Source organism: Podarcis filfolensis (genome assembly GCF_964270895.1).
Source record: "Podarcis filfolensis genome assembly, chromosome: 6".
NCBI classification, from domain to species: domain Eukaryota; kingdom Metazoa; phylum Chordata; class Lepidosauria; order Squamata; family Lacertidae; genus Podarcis; species Podarcis filfolensis.
Genome location: NC_139609.1, coordinates 45,820,333 through 45,845,110, shown reverse-complemented (window position 1 = coordinate 45,845,110; position 24,778 = coordinate 45,820,333). Strand labels below are relative to the sequence as shown.

The following is a 24,778-nucleotide window of genomic DNA, read 5'->3' as shown; positions in this document are numbered from 1 at the left end:
CCAACTAACTCTGGTTTTCTTCCTATCCTCTTCTCTGCCAAGTTCTGTAAGGGCAACACTGAGGGAGGAGGAAGATGATAGGCAGTGCCACCCCTGGGCTAGATTTAAGGGGGGAAGGCAGGAAAGTGGGGACTGGCCAAGGCAGGCTGAGCTTGGTGGGTCAGTGCCCCACATACCCTAAGAGACCAACCTCCACTGTTTCTTACTCTCTCTGCTTTCTCAAACAACCACACAGATCTCTTAACAATAAAAACAAACAAACCTAAGTAGCTTCTTAATGATGTTTTGCACTTCCTGCAAGGTCAGTTTCTTTGAGAGCTAAACCACAGATAAAAGTCCTCAGATCCACATGGTAGTAGACAGGAACACAATAACATTCCTTTCCCAAACTCCAGTCCATCTAGCTGCCCCAAATCCCAGTCCATTTGTAGCTGCAGAATCTGAAGATCTTATGGAACATGCTAATCATGAATGGGCAAGGCTGTTAGCATCCTATTGACGTCTAATTAGAAAAGAAGGCAGAATATAATGCAGTCATAAAAGGTGGGGGAAGATGTGAAGCCAACTTAACGCAGCTTTGGGGTTTGGTACTGCAGAGTGCTGCAAAGTAATACAAATGCTCTTACATGTGATGTTAGGGGGAAAAACACTTACACTATTTTAAATGTTATGGTGTATCTATTAGTAGGTGAGATAAAACCCAGCAAAGATCCCAGGAAAAAGAGGGTAAACCTCACTCTCAGAAGATCAAGCTAAGTGCATATTTTTGCTGCTGCTATTTACTGCTTTTCATGATGAATTATATTGTCAGTGTAGTGTTATTTTTAATGTATTACTATTTTATTTTAATATTGTATATATTTGCTGCCCTGAGATCTTTGGGTGATGGTTAGATTACAACAGTTCTAAATAAATGAATAAAACCAGGTCCATGAATATGATTTTAATATATTTATTTAGTTTTGAAAAGTGTTTTCCAGCCTTCATCCGAAGGTTCCAGGGCTGGTGACAAAGCATTTATATACAGTTGTACCTTGGTTCTCGAACGCCTTGCTACTTGTCCATTTTGGCTCCCGAACGCCACAAACCCGGAAGTGTTCCAGTTTTCAAACTTTTTTTGGAAGCCGAATGTCCGATGCAACTTATGCAGCTTCCAATTGAGTGCAGAAAGCTCCTGCAGCCAATCGGAAGCTGCGCCTTGGTTTTCAAATGTTTTCGGAAGTCGAATGGACTTCTGGAACGGATTCCATTCGAGAACCAAGGTACGACAGTGTGTGTGTGTGTGTGTGTGTGTGTGTGTGTGTGTGTGTGAAAACAACAATGATGTCTCTAGAATGACTTAGGATATATTGTGTACATTGTTATCAACAACACAATTTTACACTGAGAAAGTAGGCTGTATGTCTGGCTTAGTCATGAAACACATTCGAGAGACTGATAGGGAAGGAAGCGTGCACCTCCCCTGATAGTTTCCCATACCCTCTAGCAAAAGTCTATATCACATTGAAAATCCTTGCAATATAACACACACAAAATCTTAGGATACATGTGCTACAACTAAATAAACTTGCCTAGTTGCTCTTTGTCTGAGTTATGTCCCACAGGAAAGCAACTGCATCTCAGTAAGTATGGAAGTAATTCATAACCGGAATTTTTCAGCTCACAACCACAACAGCCCCTCCCCTCTAATTCCATTCAATATCTACAGTCCTCCCTAACCTGGCTTTTCTTTTAAAAAGCCAATTTGAGTCATAATGATTTATTTTGTGGAGAAATGACCCATCTAGTCCACCATCCTGTTTTCACAGTGGTCGACCAGATGTCTGCAGGAAGCCTCCGAACAGCACCTGAGCACAGCAGCACTTTCCCTTCCTGCCGTTTCCAGCAACAGGTATTCAGAAGCATATTGCCTCTGACAGGGGAGGTAGATCACGCCATCGAGGTTACTAGCCACGGAAACAAAACAAAGCTCGTCAAAAAGCCGTATTCTCAAGCAGCACTGGCCAAATATGGTACTGACGGATACCTGAGAAGCTAGTAACCTACCTATGCAAAGCATAGGGCCCAAATCCAGAAATGGAACAAATCAGGCACAGCAGAAGGGCAGCACATGAATATATAATATCAAGGCTGCTTCTGAATGTGGTATTTGATATACAAATATAAGCATGCTAGACCAATATTATTGTAACAGATCTGGGGTAACAGAGTTCAAGGTTACCAGGGCACTCATAACTGCTAGAGTCAGTGGATACTAGAAATTAAGAAATGGTAGAATTTAGATAATATTTGGAGTATTGATAGGAAGTTGCCAGACACTAGATTTAAAAGACAGGCTGAACCAGTGATCCTGTTCAAGAGATCACTGATAGAGTTGCCATTAAGAACACAAGGAGAACCATCAGATAACCCTCATGGTTAGGGTTGCCATATTTCCAAAAGAAAAAACCAGGACACCCCGAAAGAGGAAGAGACCAAAATTGTTGAGGGTGTTTTTTTTAACAAAACCACCAAAATTGTTGAGCTCCCCCCCTTTTTTAACAAAAACTCGAAAAAATAACAATTGATTGACTTGCCTAAAATCCAGGACAAAGCACCGCCTTTCAGAAATCCCCACCCCAAACATCAATTCCACCTTTGGCAGCCCTACTCATGGTCCCTTCCAATTCTTCAATTCCAGGCCATTAAAGAGCAACTGACCATGCAGATGCTGTTCTCCCCCAGCTGTGTGCTAGTTAGCAGAAGAAACATCAGAGTTGGGAGGGGGAGGTTAGAGGAAGCATGATGTCACACAGGAAAAATGTGGCCCTTTTGCAGGTCTGGATAAGGGGGGTGAGCAGACTGATGGGGAGAAGCTGCTTGGAGCAAGGATTCTTGGGAATGAGAAGGGTGGAGCCAGAACTCCAGGCTGAGGGCAGAACTATCATGGCAGGCAGGATGAAGGCAAGGCAGGGAGAGAGTCACAGAGATGTCTAGGAATCCAGTGTTGGGCTGCTATAAAGGACGAGCTTCTCCTGAGATGTGAATGCTGTGAAATCTCTCTCTGCTGAAAGCTTCCGGTGTAAATCTGTGCAAATAAATCATATTTCAATCGTATTTCAAAGACACTGCAGATGCCGCCGTGCCTCAGTTGGGGTGGCCGGCCCATAACATTACGAACAAATCAAACAGCAATGAAATAGGGTCCAAAGCCTTAAGATCTCACTCATGGTACAATCGTCCTCTGCCCTCAAGAGAGGTTGCTGCCTATTCCAACTGTTCCATTGTGAAGAGTTTTTGCCTTCACTGGGTGCCACATAGGCTTTTAAGTGATATAATAATAATAATAATAATAATAATAATAATAATAATAATAATATTTTTTATTTATACCCTGCCCTCCCCAGCCAAGGCGGGGCTCAGGGCGGCTAACAAGCAATAATAAAAACAAGTTGAATGAATACAACTTAAAAACAAGATTAAAATACAACATTAAAATATTGAAACATTAAAATATTAAAATGCAGCCTCATCACAGGAGGAGAAAGAATATGTGATTTGGAAGGATATCCAGTGCAAGAAGGGCTAGCCTCAGCATTTGTTATCCTTGGGCAGCTGCTGGAGCTCCAGTATTATAGCAGGGCCATGACTGACACCTGCCCCGGGGCTCAAATTTGACCAAAAATTTTTCCAACCCAAGATGCTTAAGTTCTTGCAAGAGGCAGGCATCTCTAATCAGCCCCAGTGGGCTGAGTCTAGCCAGCATTTTAATTTTCCACAAATGCACCTGGCATGGTATTTTTCTGGACACTGTAAGAAATATAAATGGAAACTAGCCCCTGTTGCCCAGTGCTGTTCAAAGCACTGCTGCAACCTAGCCACACCACGAGGTAAACTACCAGAGCCCAGTGCTGAAGGAGGAAACCACCGAAGAATAGTTTGCTCAGTCCCCACATGCCCAGACTATCCCTGGTGCAAGTAACATTATGGAATCTGCTGGCTGCTATATTGCAGAACATTTCAGGAATAAGGTGTTCAGAAGAGTGGAAAAACAGAAATGGAAGAGTTAAAAATATATATATATTTCCAGAAGAAGTAGGTTCGCAGCACGAGTAGCTAGGTTTAGCAATAATCCAGGCTCAGCTGCAGACAGGAAGCAGAGGAAATCTTGTAAGCCTGTTCTTATGAGGTTTCCAGCTTAGTTACTTGGATTCAAAACGCCCAAGGCAAAAGCCAAAATGGCCCTCCAAATCTTAAGAGTAACATCTACTGCTGTGTCCATCTAGCCTGGTCTACAAATTACTAAAATGCACTGGGGGGTATGTAAGAATATATACACTCCTAACTCCAGACATGTAATATTAAGCACACTTTCAGGACTAAGGGAAAAACAACAACTCTGGGCTCCAAGATTCAGTTCAAAAGAGAGTGCTTCACTGAGTGATCAGAAAGAGGACAGTTGTCAACATTTACAACTGAGAATACAGGGAGAATTTTATTTATCACAAGTTAAGCAGCTTAGTACTTCATGTCAAGAATCAATTATTAAAGTCAGCCTAATAATCACAGAATCATAATAAATTCAGTAAAGTCAACTGTGGTAAATATTACACTAATTAGACATCTGTTCATTCAGATTCTATGGTTGAAGTCAAGATCTGGCATACAGCTATGTTGTAAGAGTTGAAGTCATTTATGGCCCCAGAATATTCCTTAGGGGAATATATCCACTGAATTTTTCAATTCTCTTAAACCATGACTCTTATGGCATGTTTATCTAGTGGCTTCCTTCACTCCTAGTTATCTACTGCAGAACATAGCCAAGACTTTGGGAAAAAGCAGGTACTTTTACCCTGCCAGTTTTCCTTATTGGATCAGAAGTGGGAAGTTAGCCAAAGGGACTGCAGATTATCCCTGTTTGCTCCGTAGTTGAGCAGGGGGTGGACAAATCCATTTCTAGTCTATGGCATCTCTGCCCCTGGTTTTACCCATAACAGTTCCTTTCCTGCATCAATCTGAGACTTTTCTTTTAAAAAAAAAATCCTCTCAAAATACATATGCAAATGCATTATTTTATATGTTTAAACTGTCGAGAACTGTTTTGCAACATGCAGGGAAGTGTGAAATCTGACGGATTGCTAAATTCCGATCTGCGCTAAAAGGTGTGGAGTAACCCATTTTGTGTGCAGTTTCACAAAGATTCCATTCTCCAAACACTCCAAGACGGCATATGGGCATTTTGTTTGTGCACTGTGATGATGATTTGATATGTGAAAACACCACACTGACATCCATCAAAAATAGCTGCGCGCCCACATCCTTAAAGTCAAATATAAGAAAATGCTTGGTGGCTATGGCTACAATTCAACCCCTCTCCTTTGCACTGGAAGGGGACAGATGGATTGGGGCCTCTCCACCCAGTCTTGCTTGCCTTAACCACCCGCTGCCCGCGGAATAAGAGGAGCAGCATTCCACCCCATGTACACCCCACATTGAGTCTTAGCTGATTATTAAACGGCAAATGGTGAATCACATCATTTTCCGGCAGGGTATCAAGAATCTCCTGGATTTAATTTTCTCAACTTTTGCTGCTTCTGTTGGTGAATCAATTTGAATGGTAGCCAGATTTATAGGGGGCCTTTTAAGGTTGATTAAAATAACCCCAGCATTGAGAGGATTATATCTCACTAGGGAAGCTGTAGATCCAGCTTTGTATAGAATAAATGCCATTTCTTTCTCAGCACTCTTATCTATCTTTTGCACATAATCCTAACTTTCCTTCAAGAGCAGAGAGATGAGGAAGTTGGCAATTGGTCTGGATACCCAAAAGACTACTTGGCACACCATGGTCCCTGGAGCTGAATATGCAGTTGGCTCCTTCTCTCCAACAGAATATCTGGGGGGGTGATCAACATTCTCATATTGGTCTGTTCAGCTACTGTCAGAAAAACAAATATTTCCATTAAGGACATGGACGTGCTTTTGTATCATGTTGTATATGGAAGTGTAATGAGATAGCATGGAAAATAAAGATGCATATGTCCTTGTGCCCCAGCAAGATACTTTTAAAATTCTGGCAGAAAGAGTTTTAGGATTGCTACAGGGAAATAAGGACTAAGGTTTGGCCTCATCTTTTCTTCCTTCAGTTGTCAGTAGCATCTGGGCATCTTGTTAGGAGGTTTTGGGGACTGGACCTTTGGAAATATAGAGCCTAGTACAGATGCATCTGACTTGCTACAGCTTCTGACTGCCCATCCTGTGGATAGCTTTTTGATTAACATGCAGTGCAATTCCATGCAAGTTTATTTAGAAGCAAGACCCTCTGCTGCAGCCCAACCATGCAACCTGTGTGTGTTTACTAAAAGGTCAGTCCCACTGTGCAGTCTAATACTGCAAAGCTAAACACACTTACTAGGAGGGAGTAAGCCCCCTTGACCATGATATGACTTTCTTCTGAGCAAACCTGCATGGGATTGTACGGTAAATGTATTCATTCTAACTGGTACATTATGTACATATTCTCTGCTTATAACTCTCCACAAACAACATGAGGTGGATTGATCTCTTGGAAACATTTGGGGGCTGCCACGGGAGAGGAGTGATGGAAGGGATATCCAGCAGTTGCACACAATATAACACCACATTCTACTTAATCTGTTCAAAGTAACAGGGTGAAATGAAGACACAAAGCACCAATACTAAGAGGGGCTTCTCACTGTCCAGGATGTAAGGATAGCCACTCTCAATTACATCCTAAAAATTAAAACTATTTCTTTAAAAGGTCTCATGATATTTGACTTTAAAAAACAAACTGTCGTCAAGTGGTAACCCTGTTGTTATATCAGTTGTTACCTGTTCTTCCTGAATTTGATAATTAGAATTGGGGGGGGGGCATTCCAAGAGGAGGTGATCTGGCTTGGTTTTTGACTTTAGTTTTCCTGCCAACTCTTGATAGAATATGCCTACCACTTACAATGAAAGCTTGGTGCCCTTAACAATATTTGGTAAATGCTGAACTCCAGCTCAACTGCAGCCAGATCAATAGAGTTCTTATCAAAGGGATGTAAACAACATAAAAAGACCATTTCTGCAATAGCAGAGAACCCATTTGTTAGAAAGCATGGTGACCATCTGGGATTGGTGTATAGAAGTGATTTCAAGATGTAGAAGATCGAATTCTTCACTGTCTAAAAGCCAAGCCAGGCATTATCTTGGTAATATGGTCCCAGCCCCACATTTGCTGAGTCAAGAGGGAACACAGAGGTGAGGTGACATTTCTGAAGGGGGGCTGGCAGGTGCAAAGGGTGATTTATTTCTCCCCCTACTTTTTGGTTCAGAATCCAGGTAGCAGGAAAACCTTAAAACTGCAGAGTTTGAGATTTGTAGGAAAGAATCAGTGGGGGGAGGGGGAGAGGAGAGTAAAGGACCCCTTGCCACCTACACATTCGAGCTATGTGAGCAATGTAGCTTGGCTCCATTGGCAGAATATGTTTTCCACTTATGGAAGGGTTGTTTCTGATCTAGTGGACGAGCCATACACCCAGAATTTCCCAGACACAGTGCTTTTTTCTGGGGGTACGCATACCCCTAAACATTTTGTGAATCTTTGTACTTTTGTCCATTTACTGTATTTATTTTTTCCCGATTTGAACTATAAAATGTTGATTTTCTTGAGTCAAAATGAGAGTACCCCTAAAAAAAAATTTTAGGGAAAAAAAAGCACTGCCCGGACATATCCAGAACACTGCAGTCAGAAGCAGTGTACGGACAGAAATGTCCTGGGAACTACTTTTTTGATGATTTTGCCAAATAAGCTCAACAACTTTTCACTGTTTGAAATATGGCACCCCTACTATATGAGAAAGTGGCCAGAGATCCAGATGAACTTTTTGAATTGTGCAAGCTGTTATCTGCCTTGTGGCCCTGATCCGGGGGCCCCTAACAGGTTGACGCAACCTGTGGACAACCTGCCCCACCATGGATGCCGTCCTGAATTAGTCTGGAGGTATGACTAATGTTTAATATGATTATTTAAATTACAAAAACTCCTAATTAAACATTTAGCCTGGGAAGGGAAGGGGGAAATAGATGTTGCATCTCCTTTCCCCTGGCTCCCAACCAAGAGTAGAGAGGAAGGTCAATTTTGCTGAATGGGAAGCCACCCTGTACCTGACAGGACTGGTGCCTCTGTTGACATTCTGCATGGTGCTGTTCTAGAGAGGGAGGAGAGTTAGAGTCAGGCAGTTCCTACCTTCTCCAGGGAAGACGCAGCTGGTAGTCAGGGTAGCTTTAACCCCTTGTGCTGGGGCTTCCTGCCCAATGCCTGCCTCTCCTTTCTGTCTGATGCCCCACCTGTTGACAGCCATGGATAGCTCTGGGCCATCCAACCCGACCTGTAGCAAACCATGGATGTCTGTACCTGACTTGTCCAACTCCTGAGCCCCTCTGAATATGCCTGATATGACTTGGAGCTTGGATGAATCTGGTGCGCAGCTCCAGTTTATACCCTAACAAATGTTTTTATGTTATAGTATCTATTTCCTTACTCACCATACTTCTTATGCTATAATACAATTCCTGATACACTGTGGCTGATATAATAATACATTTTATGATTCTTTGCATTCAGACCTTGCCCCAGAAATATATTAATTCAAGTATTTTTCTCTCGGCAAGGGAAGTACAAGAATTTGGAGGGGGGACGGAAAACAATTTCTAATTGTTACACTAAGCTTCTATTAGATTGCCTTTTGCCACAAAGGTGTGTTTTTTGGATACACTGGAGACAGTGTATCAGAAATTAATTTGTCCAAAGCAGGTTAAGATCTGACCCCGTAGGGATAAAAAGCATCAGTTCGGTCACACTCACTCGCTCTAACAGAGCTCTCAGTGTTACTGCAATTTCAGCCTGTCTTGTTCCCTGATGCCCTGTGGGTTTCTGTTCAAGATCAGGATCAGGAAAGGACATGGCACTCCTACCAAGCTATAAGTGATACTAAAAATGTGCAGTGGGGCTCCTGTATATGCCAGAAATGAAATGGTGTACAACAGATTGGTGCCACTCTGTTACCCTGTGGTGGGTTGGCTTGTTTGTGTTTAGTTCTGTGGTACCTAGAAAGGAACTTAACAGAATTGGATAAGACCGCCCATGTCTGAGACTGCCGCTGACTTGGTTTAAGTAGGGTTGCCATATGTCTGGATTTAGTTGTCAATAAAAACAATACAGGATCATATTCCATAATTCTACCTCAATACTTTTTAGCAGAGTGATATATCCACCATATATGTAAATGAAATATAAGTCTTTCATTGGCAGTTCCAAGTTGTTGAATTCCTGTTCTACTATTGAACCATTAGTCTAAAAAGAAAGTTATCTCATATTTCTAGAACAAAAAATCACTACAGTGGTATCTCGGGTTAAGAACTGGAGGTGTTCTTAACCTGAAGCACCAGTTTAGCTAATGGGGCCTCCTGCTGCTGCTGCGCCGCCGGAGCACGATTTCTGTTCTCATCCTGAAGCAAAGGTCTTAACCTGAGGTATTATTTCTGGGTTAGCGGAGTCTGTAACCTGAAGCATCTGTAACCTGAAGCATCTGTAACCTGAGGTACCACTGTACTTGCAAAGAAGGGTCTTGGCCTACAGCCTACCCCGCCCCCCCAAAGAACACAATAGCAACATCATAACAATATATAACATAGCTATGTAGGTAGGTGCACAGTCCACTTCAAAGTTACATTTCTCCCTATGAATGTGTTCAAAGGATGGCTCATAAGGGCTGTTTGCATGCAGGGGAACATACTGTGAGAACAGGGCACATCTAGAGACAAGGTGTATTGAAAAAAAGTTATATATATTAACTGCCTTGTAGCCATTCCCCTTTCATATACAGCCCCTCTACAGCTACAACCTTCTGTTGTCATGCTTTCATCCACTTGTCTATTACTCTTTTTTATGTTAGCCACATTTAAAATGCCAGGAATGAGGGTTGTTATTATATATCTAGTGTGAGAGAATTTTGGCAAACTAGTTTCATGGTTGTACAGAATGCACTGCACCAAGAATATGGATTCAGATTTTGCTCTGTTTTATTTGCTCTGTGGTCAAAATAAATCCTTACCCCACAAGGAATTAACCACTTACTTTGTTATAGCTGCCCACGTGGAAATAGCATGATATTGGAAAGGTGATGAGGATTTATCCTAAAGGGTCTGGCAGCTAGCACTGGTTGACAAGCTTATGTACCAATGCAGTCTAGCTAGGGAAGACATTAAGCATGACACATTTCAAGAAATTAGGATGCCTTTTTTCATTGTTTAATTCCAACCCAGAGGAACCTGGAAGTCTTCCATATGGGGGGGGGGTGTTCTTTAAGTATAGGTAAAAGGTAAGGGATGTGGGTGGTGCTGTGGTCTAAACCACTGAGCCTCTTGGGCTTACTGATTAGAACCTCAGCGGTTCAAATCTGCATGACAGGGTGAGCTCCTGTTGCTCTGTCCTAGCTTCTGTCAACCTAGCAATTTGAAAGCATACCAGTGTGAGTAGATAAATAAGTTCCACTGCGGTGGGAAGGTAACCGGTGATTTCCATGCGTTCTGGAACTCATCACTATGTCCCATTGCGCCAGAAGTGGTTTAGTCATGCTGGCCACATGACTTGGAAAGCTGTCTGTGGACAAACACCAGCTCCCTCAGCCTGAAAAGCGAGATGAACGCCACAACCCCATAGTCGCCTTTGACTGGGGTCCTTTACCTTTTTAAGTATAAGTTTATATGTGCTTTGATAGTTACTTTTTCATGAACCTATTTTGTATGCATACATTGTGTGATTAGCAGACAGTCAAATGAGAAACACGATTTGCATGAACAATTGTTGAACCCTTGCTTATTGTTGTCACACTTGTTTATCTTGAAAGGAAAGGAAAGGAAAGAAAAGAAAAGAAAAGGAGGTGCACTATGGGTTGGATCCAGACTTAGATGCCATTAAAAGCAATGGGGTAAACTACTCAAGACACAACTTGGCCCACTGATTTCAACACAACTAACTTAGGGCACAATCGTAAGCAGATCTCTGGCTCAGCCAGCTGGTTCTGGGCCACACAGTGGCCTCAAACCGAGCTCACCATCATAGGCCCCCCATCCCAACTCAGCTAGGGGCTCAGCTGTCTGAGTCAAAACCAATGTGAACACAGTAGAAGCTGCACCCTGGAAAATAAGGAGCAGTAGAAGCATTGACCCACAGGGAGAAGCAGCCACAGAGTCAGTTTGGGATGGTTAGAAGCCCCAATAATACCCCCATCTCATATGTGGAGGACCAGCAGCAGCCACAAACACACCTAACAGAGGCTGGCAGAGCACTCCAAGCTGCCCTGCAGAACTCAGGAGCACTGGTCCCTCTGGAGGGTGGGGAAAAGCTACCACTAGCTTACAGCCCCCAGTACTACTTGGTTTGCAGGGAATCTGGCATTATGGCTGTCAAGAACATGTGGAAATGTAAAGGGTTGCCAGTCATGGGCAGGGGAAGGCACCTGCAGCCTCCACCTCCATTACCATCCAAATGTTTGATTGCCTTGCAGATACACAACTACATACACTGCAGACTTGGTAACAATGGCTCTCTCCCACATCTGGTATTTAATTTTAAAACATAATTGCCAGTCACATCATCAGTGTCATGTGTGGTTAAGGCCCTCAGAGAAAAAGGAGACACCATCTATTTAATGGTTATCTAGGGCAAAATGCAAACATAGTCTGCTTCATTTATTCATATTCAAAATGGCCACAAGATCTTTACTATTGAGAGATATGGAATTATTTGGAGTGGAAATGGAGGAGGGGAAGGAGGTATACTGAGCAGAAAACAATTGCTTCCAACCATCCAAATGTTAGATGAGATGATACCACTTGTAGACTCATAGTATAGAGAGCTCAAGTGTGCAATTTAGACACAAAACCCCTGCCAAGTCTATTATTATATTTTATTCGTCCACTGCACAGTTTCACATTGATGACTATGCTAATAGCATCATTTCAAGAGTGGAAGCAGAGCCTGAAAATGGACACAATTTGCTGCCCTGACAAAAGGGAAATTTATGTCAGGCACCAGCAGGGTCTGTGCATTCATGAGACCAGAGTGTTATTCTTGCATATGAGTTATTTGGTGATGAACAGGAATCACAGAAGTGGTGCAAAAGTGGGAGGTAATTTAAGCAATGCTATCATTTGAAATGGGCTCAGGTTGTGAGATATGGATTGGCTGCAAACTGCAGGCCACTTGAATGCAAGTTAGTGGATTAGTTTTTTCCCAATAGAATGTAATGTGTCTCCTGAAAATAAGACCTTTCCTCTCTCTTTTTTAATCAGATAAAGCATCCTACTGCAAATGGCAGAGCCACCTTGCAATGTTTCTTAGAATAAATATGTAAAGCTACCGTCCAGCTAAGACTATTTTTTGTATACCAAGGTGGGGATTCGGAACCAACAGTGGACTCATTTTTTCACTATTTTTCATAGTTTCAAGTTGTGGCCATTTCAATCCCAAATATGTTGTCATGTTAATCCATCCCATGTTGGAGCAGAATGAGGAATTAGTCAATGAACTGTAATAGTGATCCACTAGCTGCTTTCAGTCCTTGAAAGAAGGGATACATGCGCAATCTGATACAACCTACCCCCCACCCCACAAAAAGGAATAGTAGCAATATTTGCTTTAATACACTACTATTCCCTGAAAGGGAAGCTGTCAGTGTGAGATGGAGCATCAGGAATTTTACTCAACAAGAGCCATCTATAAAATCCCATTACACTTCTCAGAAAATGCCTGTTATTTATTTTATATTTTCAAATCCACCTCCATCTGTGCTGAGAGGTTTTTCTTAGGTCACATACTCAATAATCCTTCCACACTTTGATGTCACATATTCAATAATTGTCTGTCTTCCACTCTTCTTTGCTCCTTAATCCATCTCCCCTGATTAGCAGCAATTTCACCTTCAAAACACCCCTGCTTCTCCGGCCAAGCATCTGACTGATTTTCTGTTTATGTAACATTTGCAAATGTTATTTCCATTCTGCTCTGAGTTTCACATAGCAACACCTGCCTCCGCACTGCATTAAACAGCGACACCATTTCAAAATTTGTATTTGGGGCTATGTCTATTAGAGCAACACTCTCCTTTTTTGCAGCTAGAACATTACAAAAACAAGCATGTTCAATTCAGACCATGTATTCAGCATAGAGTGATCACAAAGGTTGCTTCAAACTCTTGATGAAATAGGTAGGTTCTTTGGCTTTATTATCATTGGTAGTCCCATAGAAAGAGACATTTCAGAAGTTTTACAATGCTAATCACAGGAGGTGTTTTCCAACAGATCAGCCTTCACAAACCTGGTAACCTACAGTTATTTTGGACTAAAAGAGTCACCCTGATGAGATGTGTAGCCCCAAACATCTGGAGGACACCAAGTTGGGAAAGGCTGCAATAGATATTCTCCCAGACAGCAGATGAATTGCAACAGAGACTTGATCAGACCTGTGCAATGTGGAACTGGTCATGTAGCTAAAGGTTATATGCAGAAGAACCAAGGAAGTAGAAGACAGGGCGCTGTAGTAGCATGTTTGAGTAAAAAACACAACCCTACTGAATTATTGCCCGTGCTGGATTATTGCCACAATGTCTCAATGTGCTTTTGAATCATCAAGACACTGTGTGATGGTGCATGCGGAAGATAAAAGAACAGTTTTAGATAGATGCTTAGCTACTATTTCAGTGTGAGGTTGCTCACTCACCGGATTGTTGTACATCTGAACAATGAGCTGCTTGACACCGTGGAGAGTGGGATGAGCCCAAGGCGAGGGATCTGCCCAGTGCCTGTTTAAATCAAAGCCCATTAGGGAGCACCTGTAAAAACAAAGACAGGACAAGTCGTCAGGACTCAAGAGGCCAGTTTGAGTGTGTGGTGATGGAAGTTTGGTTTCTCACACTACCTACTTTTCTTTCAGCCTCCCACCACTCCAGGTGAACTCCCGCCTTGCCAAACTGACACTAATTGCAGGCTGAAAGTCCGTCACTCATCTCACTCCATGTATTTCTGTGTTCTTGGGATGGATAGGTGGAGTCACACTAAAGGCTTCTAACAATCAACTTTGGTTGTAATAGGTGCACGTTTTGTGCTTCTCCTTCCCATAAGGCTGGTGCGCAGCTTGAAACCTAATATGCCCAAAAGGGTCTCATCTGATTATCTTCTACCTCCTCCCAGACACTGCATCAAGACTTTCAGCAAAGGAAGACCAAGATAGTTTGATTAACACCAGCAGCCTCTCTCTCTTCCCCACCTTGTGGTTTTAACACCCCGATGCAGAGATCTGGGGGCACGAAAGCTTGCCCACTGTTTTGTATCCTTTCATAAAAGTACTGCCCTAATTATGGATTTGGGTTTTATATCAAAGGGTACAATATAGAAATTCCTGAAAATAAGGAGGAACCACACAAAGTCACAACTTTTGCTATATGTAAAATGAAACAATAAAAAGCCATTTTGCTACTATACTCTAGAGCTTCTAGAGAAGCAAAGAGCTTTCACTTGATACTAGGTGAATGGCTATTACAATCTATTATTTAAACATATCTATGGAAACAGCTGAGATTTGTTCTTGTAAAGCTGTCTGATGAAAATCCCCAATGTCTGAGAGGGAATAAGGAGAGAGAAAGAACATTCATAAATACTAAGCCACACATTCTCCAGCTAAAAATGGGGAGAAAGTAAAGGAGAGGGAAGCTGAAATAGAAAATTAAACAGTTTGTAATCCACAAACTAATTAAGCTGTACATCCTGAACTGAATGTGTTTTGCACAATAGTTTATTTCCTATTCAGTTGTCTTAGGGCTGCAGTGTTATAAGGGAGGGAGCTCCATTGAACTGAATGGGACTTACTTTTGAGGAGGCATATGTAAGATTGCATATTAGCATTTTAAAACATGGGGGGGGGGCAATCTGTAGTATAAATGTCATAAGCAGCACAGATATCCATCTGGTAACCCTGAAAGGAGCTGGGAGGCCATGAAACCCAGCTGTGGCATGTGGTAGACAGTCAGGGCAACACTCCAGCTTGGCTCTCCAGAACTGCAAGATGCCACGTCAAAGCACTGGAAGTGGGGAATGCATTCTGCACTGGAATGCCACCAGAATGGCTCTGTCCATATTCTAGATTTTAACTGTGGCCCATGTGCCAAAAACCTTGCCTTTAAATCAGACCATTTCTTGGTCTTTTGGAAGGGAAATGTACTAATGGGACAGCATTAAGATGAGAGAGAATCAGCCCACGGCAAAACACACTGTAGGGAACCCAACAGTTTCTTCAGTTCCCTTCTCCCCAGGTATCTTGGCCTGAGCAAGCTGAAAGGCTGTCCTTTTTCAATTGAAAAATCTAACCTCCCTTCCTCACTCAGATATACAGTTGCTTCAGATGGGGAGGGAGGGATTCCCTTCAAATACTTGCAAGTGGCCAAGAAAAGACTGGACCCCCACTTTCAAGTATTTTGGAGGTTGTGTTTGAAACAAGCATGCACCCTGATGTGATGCATGTATGATTTGTACTTAGGGAAAAAATCTTGTGAGAAGCAGCTCTGATTCACCCTGGGCATATAATTTATCCCTTGAAAGAGCTCTTGGCTGCCTGCTATTGTCAAGGAAGATTTAATAACATGCCTGAAGATGTGTGTTATTTTTGGTTTGCTTATTTTTCTTACAGTCCTTCCTTGCTTTCAAGAGTGTTCAATCTATAGAAAATCGCTGGGACCTCTGACTTTTCTTCCTTTGATTTCCCCTGTCTTTTATTTCCTGCACCCACTATATGCCTGCAGAGTCTCTTACAGGCCTATTCCCAGAAGGTGAGAGAAATGGAGAAGAATGGGCTAAAGGAGTTAAAGAAATCCTTTTTCATGCCCATGATTTATTACAAAAAGAACTGCACACACTTCCCGTCTGCTTTGTGAGGAAATGCTGGTTCACTGAATCAGTACTGGGTGAATGTACAGATAATACCCCACACAAAGCCTGCCAGTGCAAATCCACAAATGGCACTAGTGGGAAGGGTCAGGATTTGAAAATGAAAAAGGGAAGGGGAGCATAAAAGTACTATCTCTCTTTCTCTCTGCCCCTCCCCATTAGAGTTGAGAGCGGGCATAATTGGACTGTGTTGCCACTTTACTTGAAGGCATGAATGCTGGCTGGAACTCTTCTGAGTCTGTAGCATGCAGCAGGAAAAGTCTTGTGCATGCAACAACCACAAAACCAAAGTCTTAAAACTGTACATCAACACTTTGCTTCCTATATTAAAAGAATTATTTAAGCACTACTTAACTTATCTGAGGTTGTCAGATTTCAAAATCAGCTGCACTTAGGGATGGGGGAAAACATGTCCAGTTTAATTCCCAATTTCCCCAATCTTAAATTCAGTTTGCTACTTTTCCACATTGGCTTGCTTAAAAATAATTAAAAAGTTCTCATGAAAATTTTGGAAGCATAAATTAGGAAAGTTGTGAATGGGACCCCCCTGATGGCACTCCAGACCAGGGCTTGACATGCTATTTTTTCTCTTAGGTTAAATTCAAATGTCATTTCCCTCTCCATGCGGTGTCTTTTTATTTTATACTTTGGCCATGAAATTGTAGCATTCATGTCAATGCAAGTTATATATAGGACTGGATCACTGTGCTTGAGGAAGGACTTTTCTGGTGGCCTGACACTATTGGGACCTGACTCCAGTGACAGCCACTTCTGTTGCTATGCCAATGCTTGCGTCTTATGCATTCGGCGCAAAAGTGCTTGAGTTCCACTTGCAGAAGTGGGCCAGATGGTGCCAACATTATGTGGCATCCTCAAGGCCATCTAAAGCCCCAAAGGAGCCAACATCATTAGCAAAACCTAGTGCATTGCTAAGGGCTTTTAAAATGGCAAGTGATACAAGTTCGTTAGCTCGGCTCCACATGCCAATGCAGGATTCTGGGTTAGCAGATATGGCATGAACAGCAGTTTGCACCACAGCAGTGAGTGGCTTTGCAGGAGCAGGGCATCCTGATTAGATTTCTCATTTTGCTTTTATTCATTCCAAACCCACAGGGTAATTTGGTAATGAGGCATGGCATTTGGCTGCATTTCCACCCAGCCAGCTTTCTGCACCGTTTTGCTTATGTGGACTTATAGCTCTAAGAGAACTCACAAAAGAATATTTAATAATGAGTTTCTTAGCACAGACAGAGTGGGCAGATCAGCATTAGCTGCTGAAGGCCACATGGTGGAGTCGACGTTTGTAGAATGAGTGACACAATTTTAAACAGCGAGTGATAGTTAACAAAGCACTCCTCCATTTTCTCTTGTTAAATAAAAATAAATGTGCAGTGATACATGTCTCCTTCCCATGTGCCCACCCATTCCCCCCTCCTAACTTGTGGGAGTGCTACTTCCTGGCACGAACATCAAGGAAGAACTGGGGCATTCCACAGCATGCACTGCATTCCTCTAAGATCAGCAAGAAATACCTTGATTCAATGTTTATTTGCTTCTCTTTCACACAAATCTCAGTAAGGCCAGTGGGAGAAAGCACCAGTCTGTGCATAGCTGCATGTGTGGCTTCATTTAAATATACACAATGTCTAAATGGTGATTTGCCTAACTAACACAAGCCTCCACTATAAATAGCTAAGTGGGCAAGAAATGAAATGAAAAAGAAAATGCACCACTGGCTGAGATTTTTTGGGGGGAGGGACTTAAGTAGTCTTCATCACACATACAGCTATTTTAAAAAGTAGCCTGGTTTTAATAGTTATCAAACATTCCTCCACTGGCTACGTAAATCACTAGTTAAGAGACACTAGTCTTATTTTCTAATATAGACCCGCATTCCTCATTCTGGAGGCGGGAAGAGAACCATGCCTGCCTATGCAGCTGGATGTCTGCAAAGGGACATTCACATACATATAGCTGTACAGTGGTATCTCTGGTTACGAACTTAATTTGTTCCGGAGGTCCGTTCTTAAGCTGAAACCATTCTTAACCTGAGGTACCACTTTAGTTAATGGGGCCTCCTACTGCCGCCATGCCACTGCTGCACAATTTCTGTTCTCATCTTGAGGTAAAGTTCTTAACCCAAGGTACTACTCCCGGGTTAGCAGAGTCTGTAACCCGAAGTGTTTGTAACCCGAGGTACCACTGTATGTGTGTTGGAACTCCATGCAATTGGGAACCTTGCACAGTTGATTGAGAGAAGTCCCAAAATTGTTTGCCAGATTTTTGGAGGATTACCTGCACCCATACGAGCCTGCCAGAGTCTTCAGTCCTGCTCTCTGGTCTGGCAGTAAGATCCACCAAACTGGTAGCTAGTCCCCATAGACAAGAACTTTTCACTGATGGCTCTATATGTTTCAAACCGTCTCCTTTGAAAGGCACATGTGGCATCTGCATTAGCCTTTAAACATGAAGATATTTCTGTTTCAAACTGTTTTTTGCCGAAATGCTGCATGCTGGACGTTTTAGCTGCTGCTGTTTTAGTGTGAGGCGGGGTTGTTTATTCTGCACTTAATTGTTTTATCCTGATGTCAATAAGCTACCTCTGGAGAGCGATGCCCTGAAAAAGGGGATGGGTTTCAAATCTATTAATTAATCACTTAATATACACAAAAATAAATACTGGGATTAAAAAAAATCAGGCAACTATTTGAATACTCAATCCCAAAAATAGTTGGAATGCTGTTAACAAGCTATGCACCACTAGTGTGCTAGTCCCACCCTCAACCCTACCACTGAAATCATTAGGACTTACATCCCAACAGACAAACATAGGATCGGGGCTGCATATCACAGTGTTGCACAGTACAAGCATAACATTTGGAGGACACTACTGCACTTTCTTTTCTTTTCACACACACATAAATATATTTAAATATCAGGCCAGTATCTATATTGCATAGCAAGAGGTCTCTGCATTGATAAAAAACCTTTTCTTCTACCTAGTTGATTCTGATCACATTGGGGTGCTTTTTGCACTCACAGTAGTCAGTCTGATATCTGTATATGCATGAGCAGTGCATATGTCAACCAAAACACCCCAGATCTCAGCAGCAGCAATTTCTCCTATCCTATTTTATACATATATTCAGAGCACTGAAACTGGTGGTGGTAGCAGAGATGCATAAGACGCACATTCACACAACAATATTTCTATGAATACAGATACCCCAAGGGCTGTTTTAAATGTTAAGAATGCCCTGCATAATTTTCGGGCATCCCTTGAATATAGTTCAGTTATGCTCAGTGTGGATTTGTGATCCTGAAAACGCATACCCTATTGCCAACTGACATCTGATCAATAAAAGGTATCGCCTATTTTGTATCTCACTGGAGGAAAGCCAGCACAACACCTAACTTCTATTTGCTATTTTCATAATAATTTGCACAGTCTCTCCACAACTGGGCTCTCATGAGTTACTGAATTACAGCAAACCACTATCACTGTCTGCTGACGGAAAAGTCAAAATATATTTCTGGGTAAGTAAGGAACAGATTTCAATTTCAAGCTTCCAAGGGCATAACATAAAAAAGCATTTTTAAAAAATATAGAAATACAGGGCATAGGAAGAGAACATTGATAGAGTCCTTTAAAAACAAAAGAAGGAAGGAACAGCATTTGAGATGCAGCAGCAAGACTGAATCATTTATATAGCTGGAGAAAAAGATCTTATTCATTTCACACGGATTGCTCATTCAGATAAGCATGTGCTAGAGCTGACTTTGTGACACCAAACATAGTATTTGCAATGGGTAGAAAACGGAGATGGTTGAACTGTTTAGGAGAAGGGGAAATGCTGACATTTTCAATACCAAGCAGCATGGTTTCAAAATAATTCAATAAAATTTATTTTTCTTGCTTTTGTTGCAATTGTCTTTGTTGGAGGAGTTGCTGAAAAACAATGCTACTACTGATTTTCCTATTTCCAGTCAAGCATGGAATAGAACAGCACAGGAGACAGATTGGCATATATGATTTTTTTTTTTAAAAAAAAGCTGTATGTCTTAAGCAAAAGAATACTGAGCTAGCATGAAGAGTATTCTTAAATGCCTGAAAATCTACCAGAACATGAAGAACAACTTTTTCTCCTTTCTACCAAGGGAAAAGGAAATTGACCCAATCCAGCAGTCTTAATCTGTGTACAATAATGATGATGCACATTAGGAAAAACTGTTAGACATTGCCACAGTTCCATAAAAGAAACAATGTAACACGTCTTCCATAAGTGCATAAAGATATCAGGGGAATCTGATGAAGATCAGCAGGACAGTTCTGCCTATCTGTTTCTGCATATGTGCACCACTATCACAGTGGTGATGCAGTCTGCCCTCCAAGATTGGCTATCCAAACCTTAATTAAGAGGCAGATGCATGTGCATTTTGCAAACAGATGCCCCAAAGGTTTTCGTTAAAGTCATCTTTAATATTCAATATTAAGCGACAGAAAGCAACATTAAAGATATATTAGGCTATCAGGGGTGGGGAGGAGAGAAAACCAGGAAAAAATAGTATTTAAAGAAAGTGGGGGCATCTTTAAGGATGTTTCAGATTGGCATATTGTGGGTAGAGGAGAGATTTAGTCCTCAGATTAGGTGGCGGAAGAATGAAATCTTAATTAGAAAAGGTACTTTGCTTTCACCAGTCAGCAAACCCACACCTTAAAATAATTTGGAGAGGTGGCTTACAAACTGCAGATAAGCAGAAATATTCAAAGTCATTGAATGGTCTAACACCATGCAAGGTGATGCAAAAAAAATATAAAAAAAAATTAGTGAAGAGCAGCTATCAAGACAGTCTCCGGAAAAGCTGCATGTGTAATCACAGTTTGCTTAAGGGTGAACCTCATTAACAGTGTCTCTGATTAGGCTGTCGGGACTCTCCCAGCAGGAATCTTTCAAAAGTGCTGCTGCAGGAACAGAGTTTAATGTTTCACTTTTGGAACTAACAGATGAAACAGGGATGCTGAAATTAAAATGGATTTTGCTTGCTTCAAAAAATAGATGAGCCATATGGTGCTGGCTGAAGCCAAAATACCATGGTTTAATCAACTAGTAACCAGGGATGGGCAGATCTGATGATTTTGGTTTCTCTCAGCATCTCATTGCTATAAACTCAAACAAAAAAAGCAGCCGGTTCCTGGAGGGGTTCTCTGGCCAGCTTAAAGAAGTCCAAACAAGCCAGCACCTGGCATGCCAGTGGTAGACCCTGGGGTCTGAAATTTCAGCGGTGCCCTGTGCAATGCCAAAGTTTGGCACCCCCCTGCTCTTGCCTTCCATTCTATATCACAGTTGTGGCATCCCCTGCAGTACCCAGAAAGCTCTCCACCCAGCACAACCAAAACTGGGCACGTTCTCCTAAATCTGCCTGTGGGCATGCTGTGATGTGCAAACCTGGGCTTATGGTTTGTTTCTCTTGAAACAAATCATGGGCAGAAGCCAAGCTATGATTACCACTCATGATTTGTTTGAGTGCAACAAACCATGATCCTGGATCCACATGTTAAGCCACACCAGACTCCGGCATGTTTGACTTTCCCCCCCACTCCCACAAGGAACAGTCAGGAGTGAGGGAGCAGCAGCTCATGCTCACTAAACCATAGGACATTTTAAAATGTAGTTTAACATTGCAGGCAAACCAGCTCCAAGTGTCAGACGCGTCCATACAATGCAGTTTTGTGTCATCACACACAAGAAGAAGAAACCTAAAACAAACTCTAATTTCAGCTTCTAGGGCATTTGTTGTAGACTGCAAAACAGATGTTAGCTGTATGATATTGCTACTTTACCCATCCTTTGGAATATTATTTTCATGCTACTGGGTAAAAGTTTTGCTGCCGTACTTTCTCCCAGTCTTTTGTACAATAGCCACCAAACAGCAGGGGAGAATGGTTGTTCTTCTGCAATATTTTCCTTCATTTTATTTAGGCATCAGCTACACAGCAAACAGATATTAATATGTGCAGAGCTGCTGAATAAATGTATGTGCTTATGGGGTGTTCCCAGGGTGTGTGGGGATGGAATGAAAATGAAAGGCCTGCATCAATCGTCTCTCCCAGTTCTTCAATTCTAATCAATGAACTCCAAGAGCTTAAGGGCTCTCATATCCTTCCTGCCTTTTCCTGCTGCAGTTAAAGGAGCCCTCTTGCCCAGTGTGACGTCTGTACCACTATCAGTGGCTTCTCAGAGAGTCCAGGCAAAGTCTCAGTGGTCCTGGCTCAGCTTCAAAGATGTGGAAAAATTAATTGGATGGAATGAAAGTTAGAGGAGAAAAGGGGGGAGAAAAACTTTGCATGAAAAGACTTCCGACAAAAGAGTTTAATGAAATCTCTAATCCAAAAAGCTACAATACAGATGCCCAGCAGCACACTTGATATTATATCTGAACCAATAATGATTATGTGCATTTGGGGGTTGTTGTTCTCCCAGACTGCGTACATCACTGTAAGGTGCCACTGTGCAACATGTACGTGAATTTATTTTAACATAATTTGTTAATCCTGCTTTTATTTTGTTGCATCAAGTAGACATGAATATCAATATTTGCCTTGTTATTCGTTCCCCTGTTATGCAAGAGCTTAGCTAATAAATACATAAACTCGTATATTCCCAACAGATATTCAATTCTCAGCATCCATTTGCATTGTTCTCTATTTAAGCTTTTGTTGAAAGATGAGCCAGATATTTGTCATGACGTGAAATTCATAACTTCAGAAAACGCTGTATCCAATTGGCACAGTTCTAAATGACACGGATGTTCTTCTGAGGTGACTGGCTGCTGGTTCAGATAACTTCAGTGTTTTTCAGGTCTTCTCCCTTATGTATCATAGGACCTCCAACACTGAGGACCTTGAAAAGGATGATGAGGGGGAGGAAGAGGCCATGGATCAGAGCCCTCCTGGTCAAGTTCCTGGTCAGACCCCACCACTGAAGCTCTCCCTCTGGATTTCTGACATGTGCCTCTATAAAAAATACATTCTTATGATGCTCACTCAAAAACACTCCAGTCATAATAGCAATGGTGCAAGAAGGATGTCAGAAGTAGATGTCTGAGACAGCAGTTCCTGTGATATGAATACTCATCCCCCTATCTGTCTTTGGTAAGCAAGCGTTACAGGCTTTGATTGCACTTTGAAATCTTCTTCACCAGGTATACTGGAGCAAACAACATGTAGAAACCTTTAAGAAAAAACACCTTCCACTCACTAGAAAGGCATGCATCATTGATAGCCACCTTCTCCCCACTGCGGTGCTCAGAAATGTTGACAAGCACCTTCTCTACATTGCAATGTTCAGAAAACTCAAAATCCCTACAACCGTAGTTCTGTCTTGAGGGAAGATGCCTGGATCCCATGCAATAAATTAGTAAGTAACTGCTCGTTTATTTTGCACACACACATTTATGAGAACGGTTTGTAGAAAGAGGAACCATTGCAGCTCAGCTGATGAGGCCAGAACTAAATGCTTCTTCAACAGGTTCAAGCAGGACCCACACATAAAGCACGTTTCCCCTAAAATGCCTGAATTCCTCTCACCTCTGCATCAACACAGCATTACTCCTCCAGGTGCGCTTGAGGGAATCAGCAAAATTTACTGTTCGTGTTTTGCTTAAAGTGACTGCTGAAATCCCCCTTCCCCATCCATTATCACTGTATAATCTGTGCAATTCATCAGCTCAATGGCCACATCAGGAATGAAAGGGGGAAGAGTCCATTAGTAACCAGAGCACGGATGTTATACAAGGCAGAAGGTTTATGATCTGCACAACCTGAAATAAATGCTTCTTCTTTTTCCCTGGGGACTTAGGTTAACACTGAGTAGCTGCAAGTTAATTCGCTTACGGTTTTATTAATACACATCCCTTCCGGCTTGTCAGGAGGATGAGGGAGACATAAAATAAAATGCTTCCCTCTCCTGGATCCATAGTTATCCCACATCTTCTGCATACCAACAGTTTCTAATGTGCTATTCCTCTCAGTGATTTGGGGACCACTTTCAAGAGTGTCTCTTTGTCCTAGGTCAAGTAATCGCTTTACACACAGCTTATAGCTAGGCTTAAGTCAAATTGTATTGAATCAAAAGATAAGTTCTCGCCTGTTTTATAAACATGGTCAGAATCTCAGTACATCACATTTGGAAAAGCAATCTGAACTGCCATGTTGCAAGAGCAGATCGGGAACAACCTTAAGCAAAGCAGCGAAAGCTAAGTGGCTGCCAATGTAAGAAGAGTTCAGTTGCAAGATCAAACAAATGAGCAGAAATCAAAGTGATCTGCTCTTGCAAGAGCTCACCTGCAAGATTAAATAAACTGACTTATTGTCCATTGATCTCTTAGCAGACCCGGCTGCAAGATTATTATTTATCTATTATTTGCTTATTTTCTCTTTACTGACCTTTCACTAATATGGTTGCATCGTTTTCCATTGGGGAAGCTTTTTCCCCATGGCAGAGCATCTTCTTTGCCAGCAGAAGGTCCCAGGTTCAATCCCTAGCACCTCCAGGTAGGAATGGGATCCACCCCTTTCTGAAATCCTGGAGAACCACTGCCAGTCACTGTATACACAATACTTAGTTGAATGGACCAATGGGCAGCAGAAGGCAGCTTCCAATGTTTCTATGCAATCCTACAATCCATCACAAACCATCTCAGCTCTTTCACAAGACACAAATAGAAATGTTGCCCAAATTTAAATCTGTGCAAAAATGGACACCAGGCAGGACCTTTGCCCTGATCAGGATCC

The 24,778-nt window shown here is 42.0% G+C and overlaps 1 protein-coding gene across 1 annotated transcript in view; it reads right to left on the bottom strand.

The window, feature by feature from the left end:
• The window catches only part of LOC310765067 (BEN domain-containing protein 5-like), a gene marked incomplete at its 5' end in the record, with an annotated part of 723,703 nt that overhangs the window by 102,402 nt on the left and 596,523 nt on the right, over nucleotides 1-24,778 (bottom strand). The window contains one exon of the mRNA XM_083619593.1: nucleotides 13,766-13,877. Coding sequence (XP_083475719.1) covers nucleotides 13,766-13,877 — 112 coding nt within the window. The remainder of the gene's footprint in view (nucleotides 1-13,765; nucleotides 13,878-24,778) is intronic.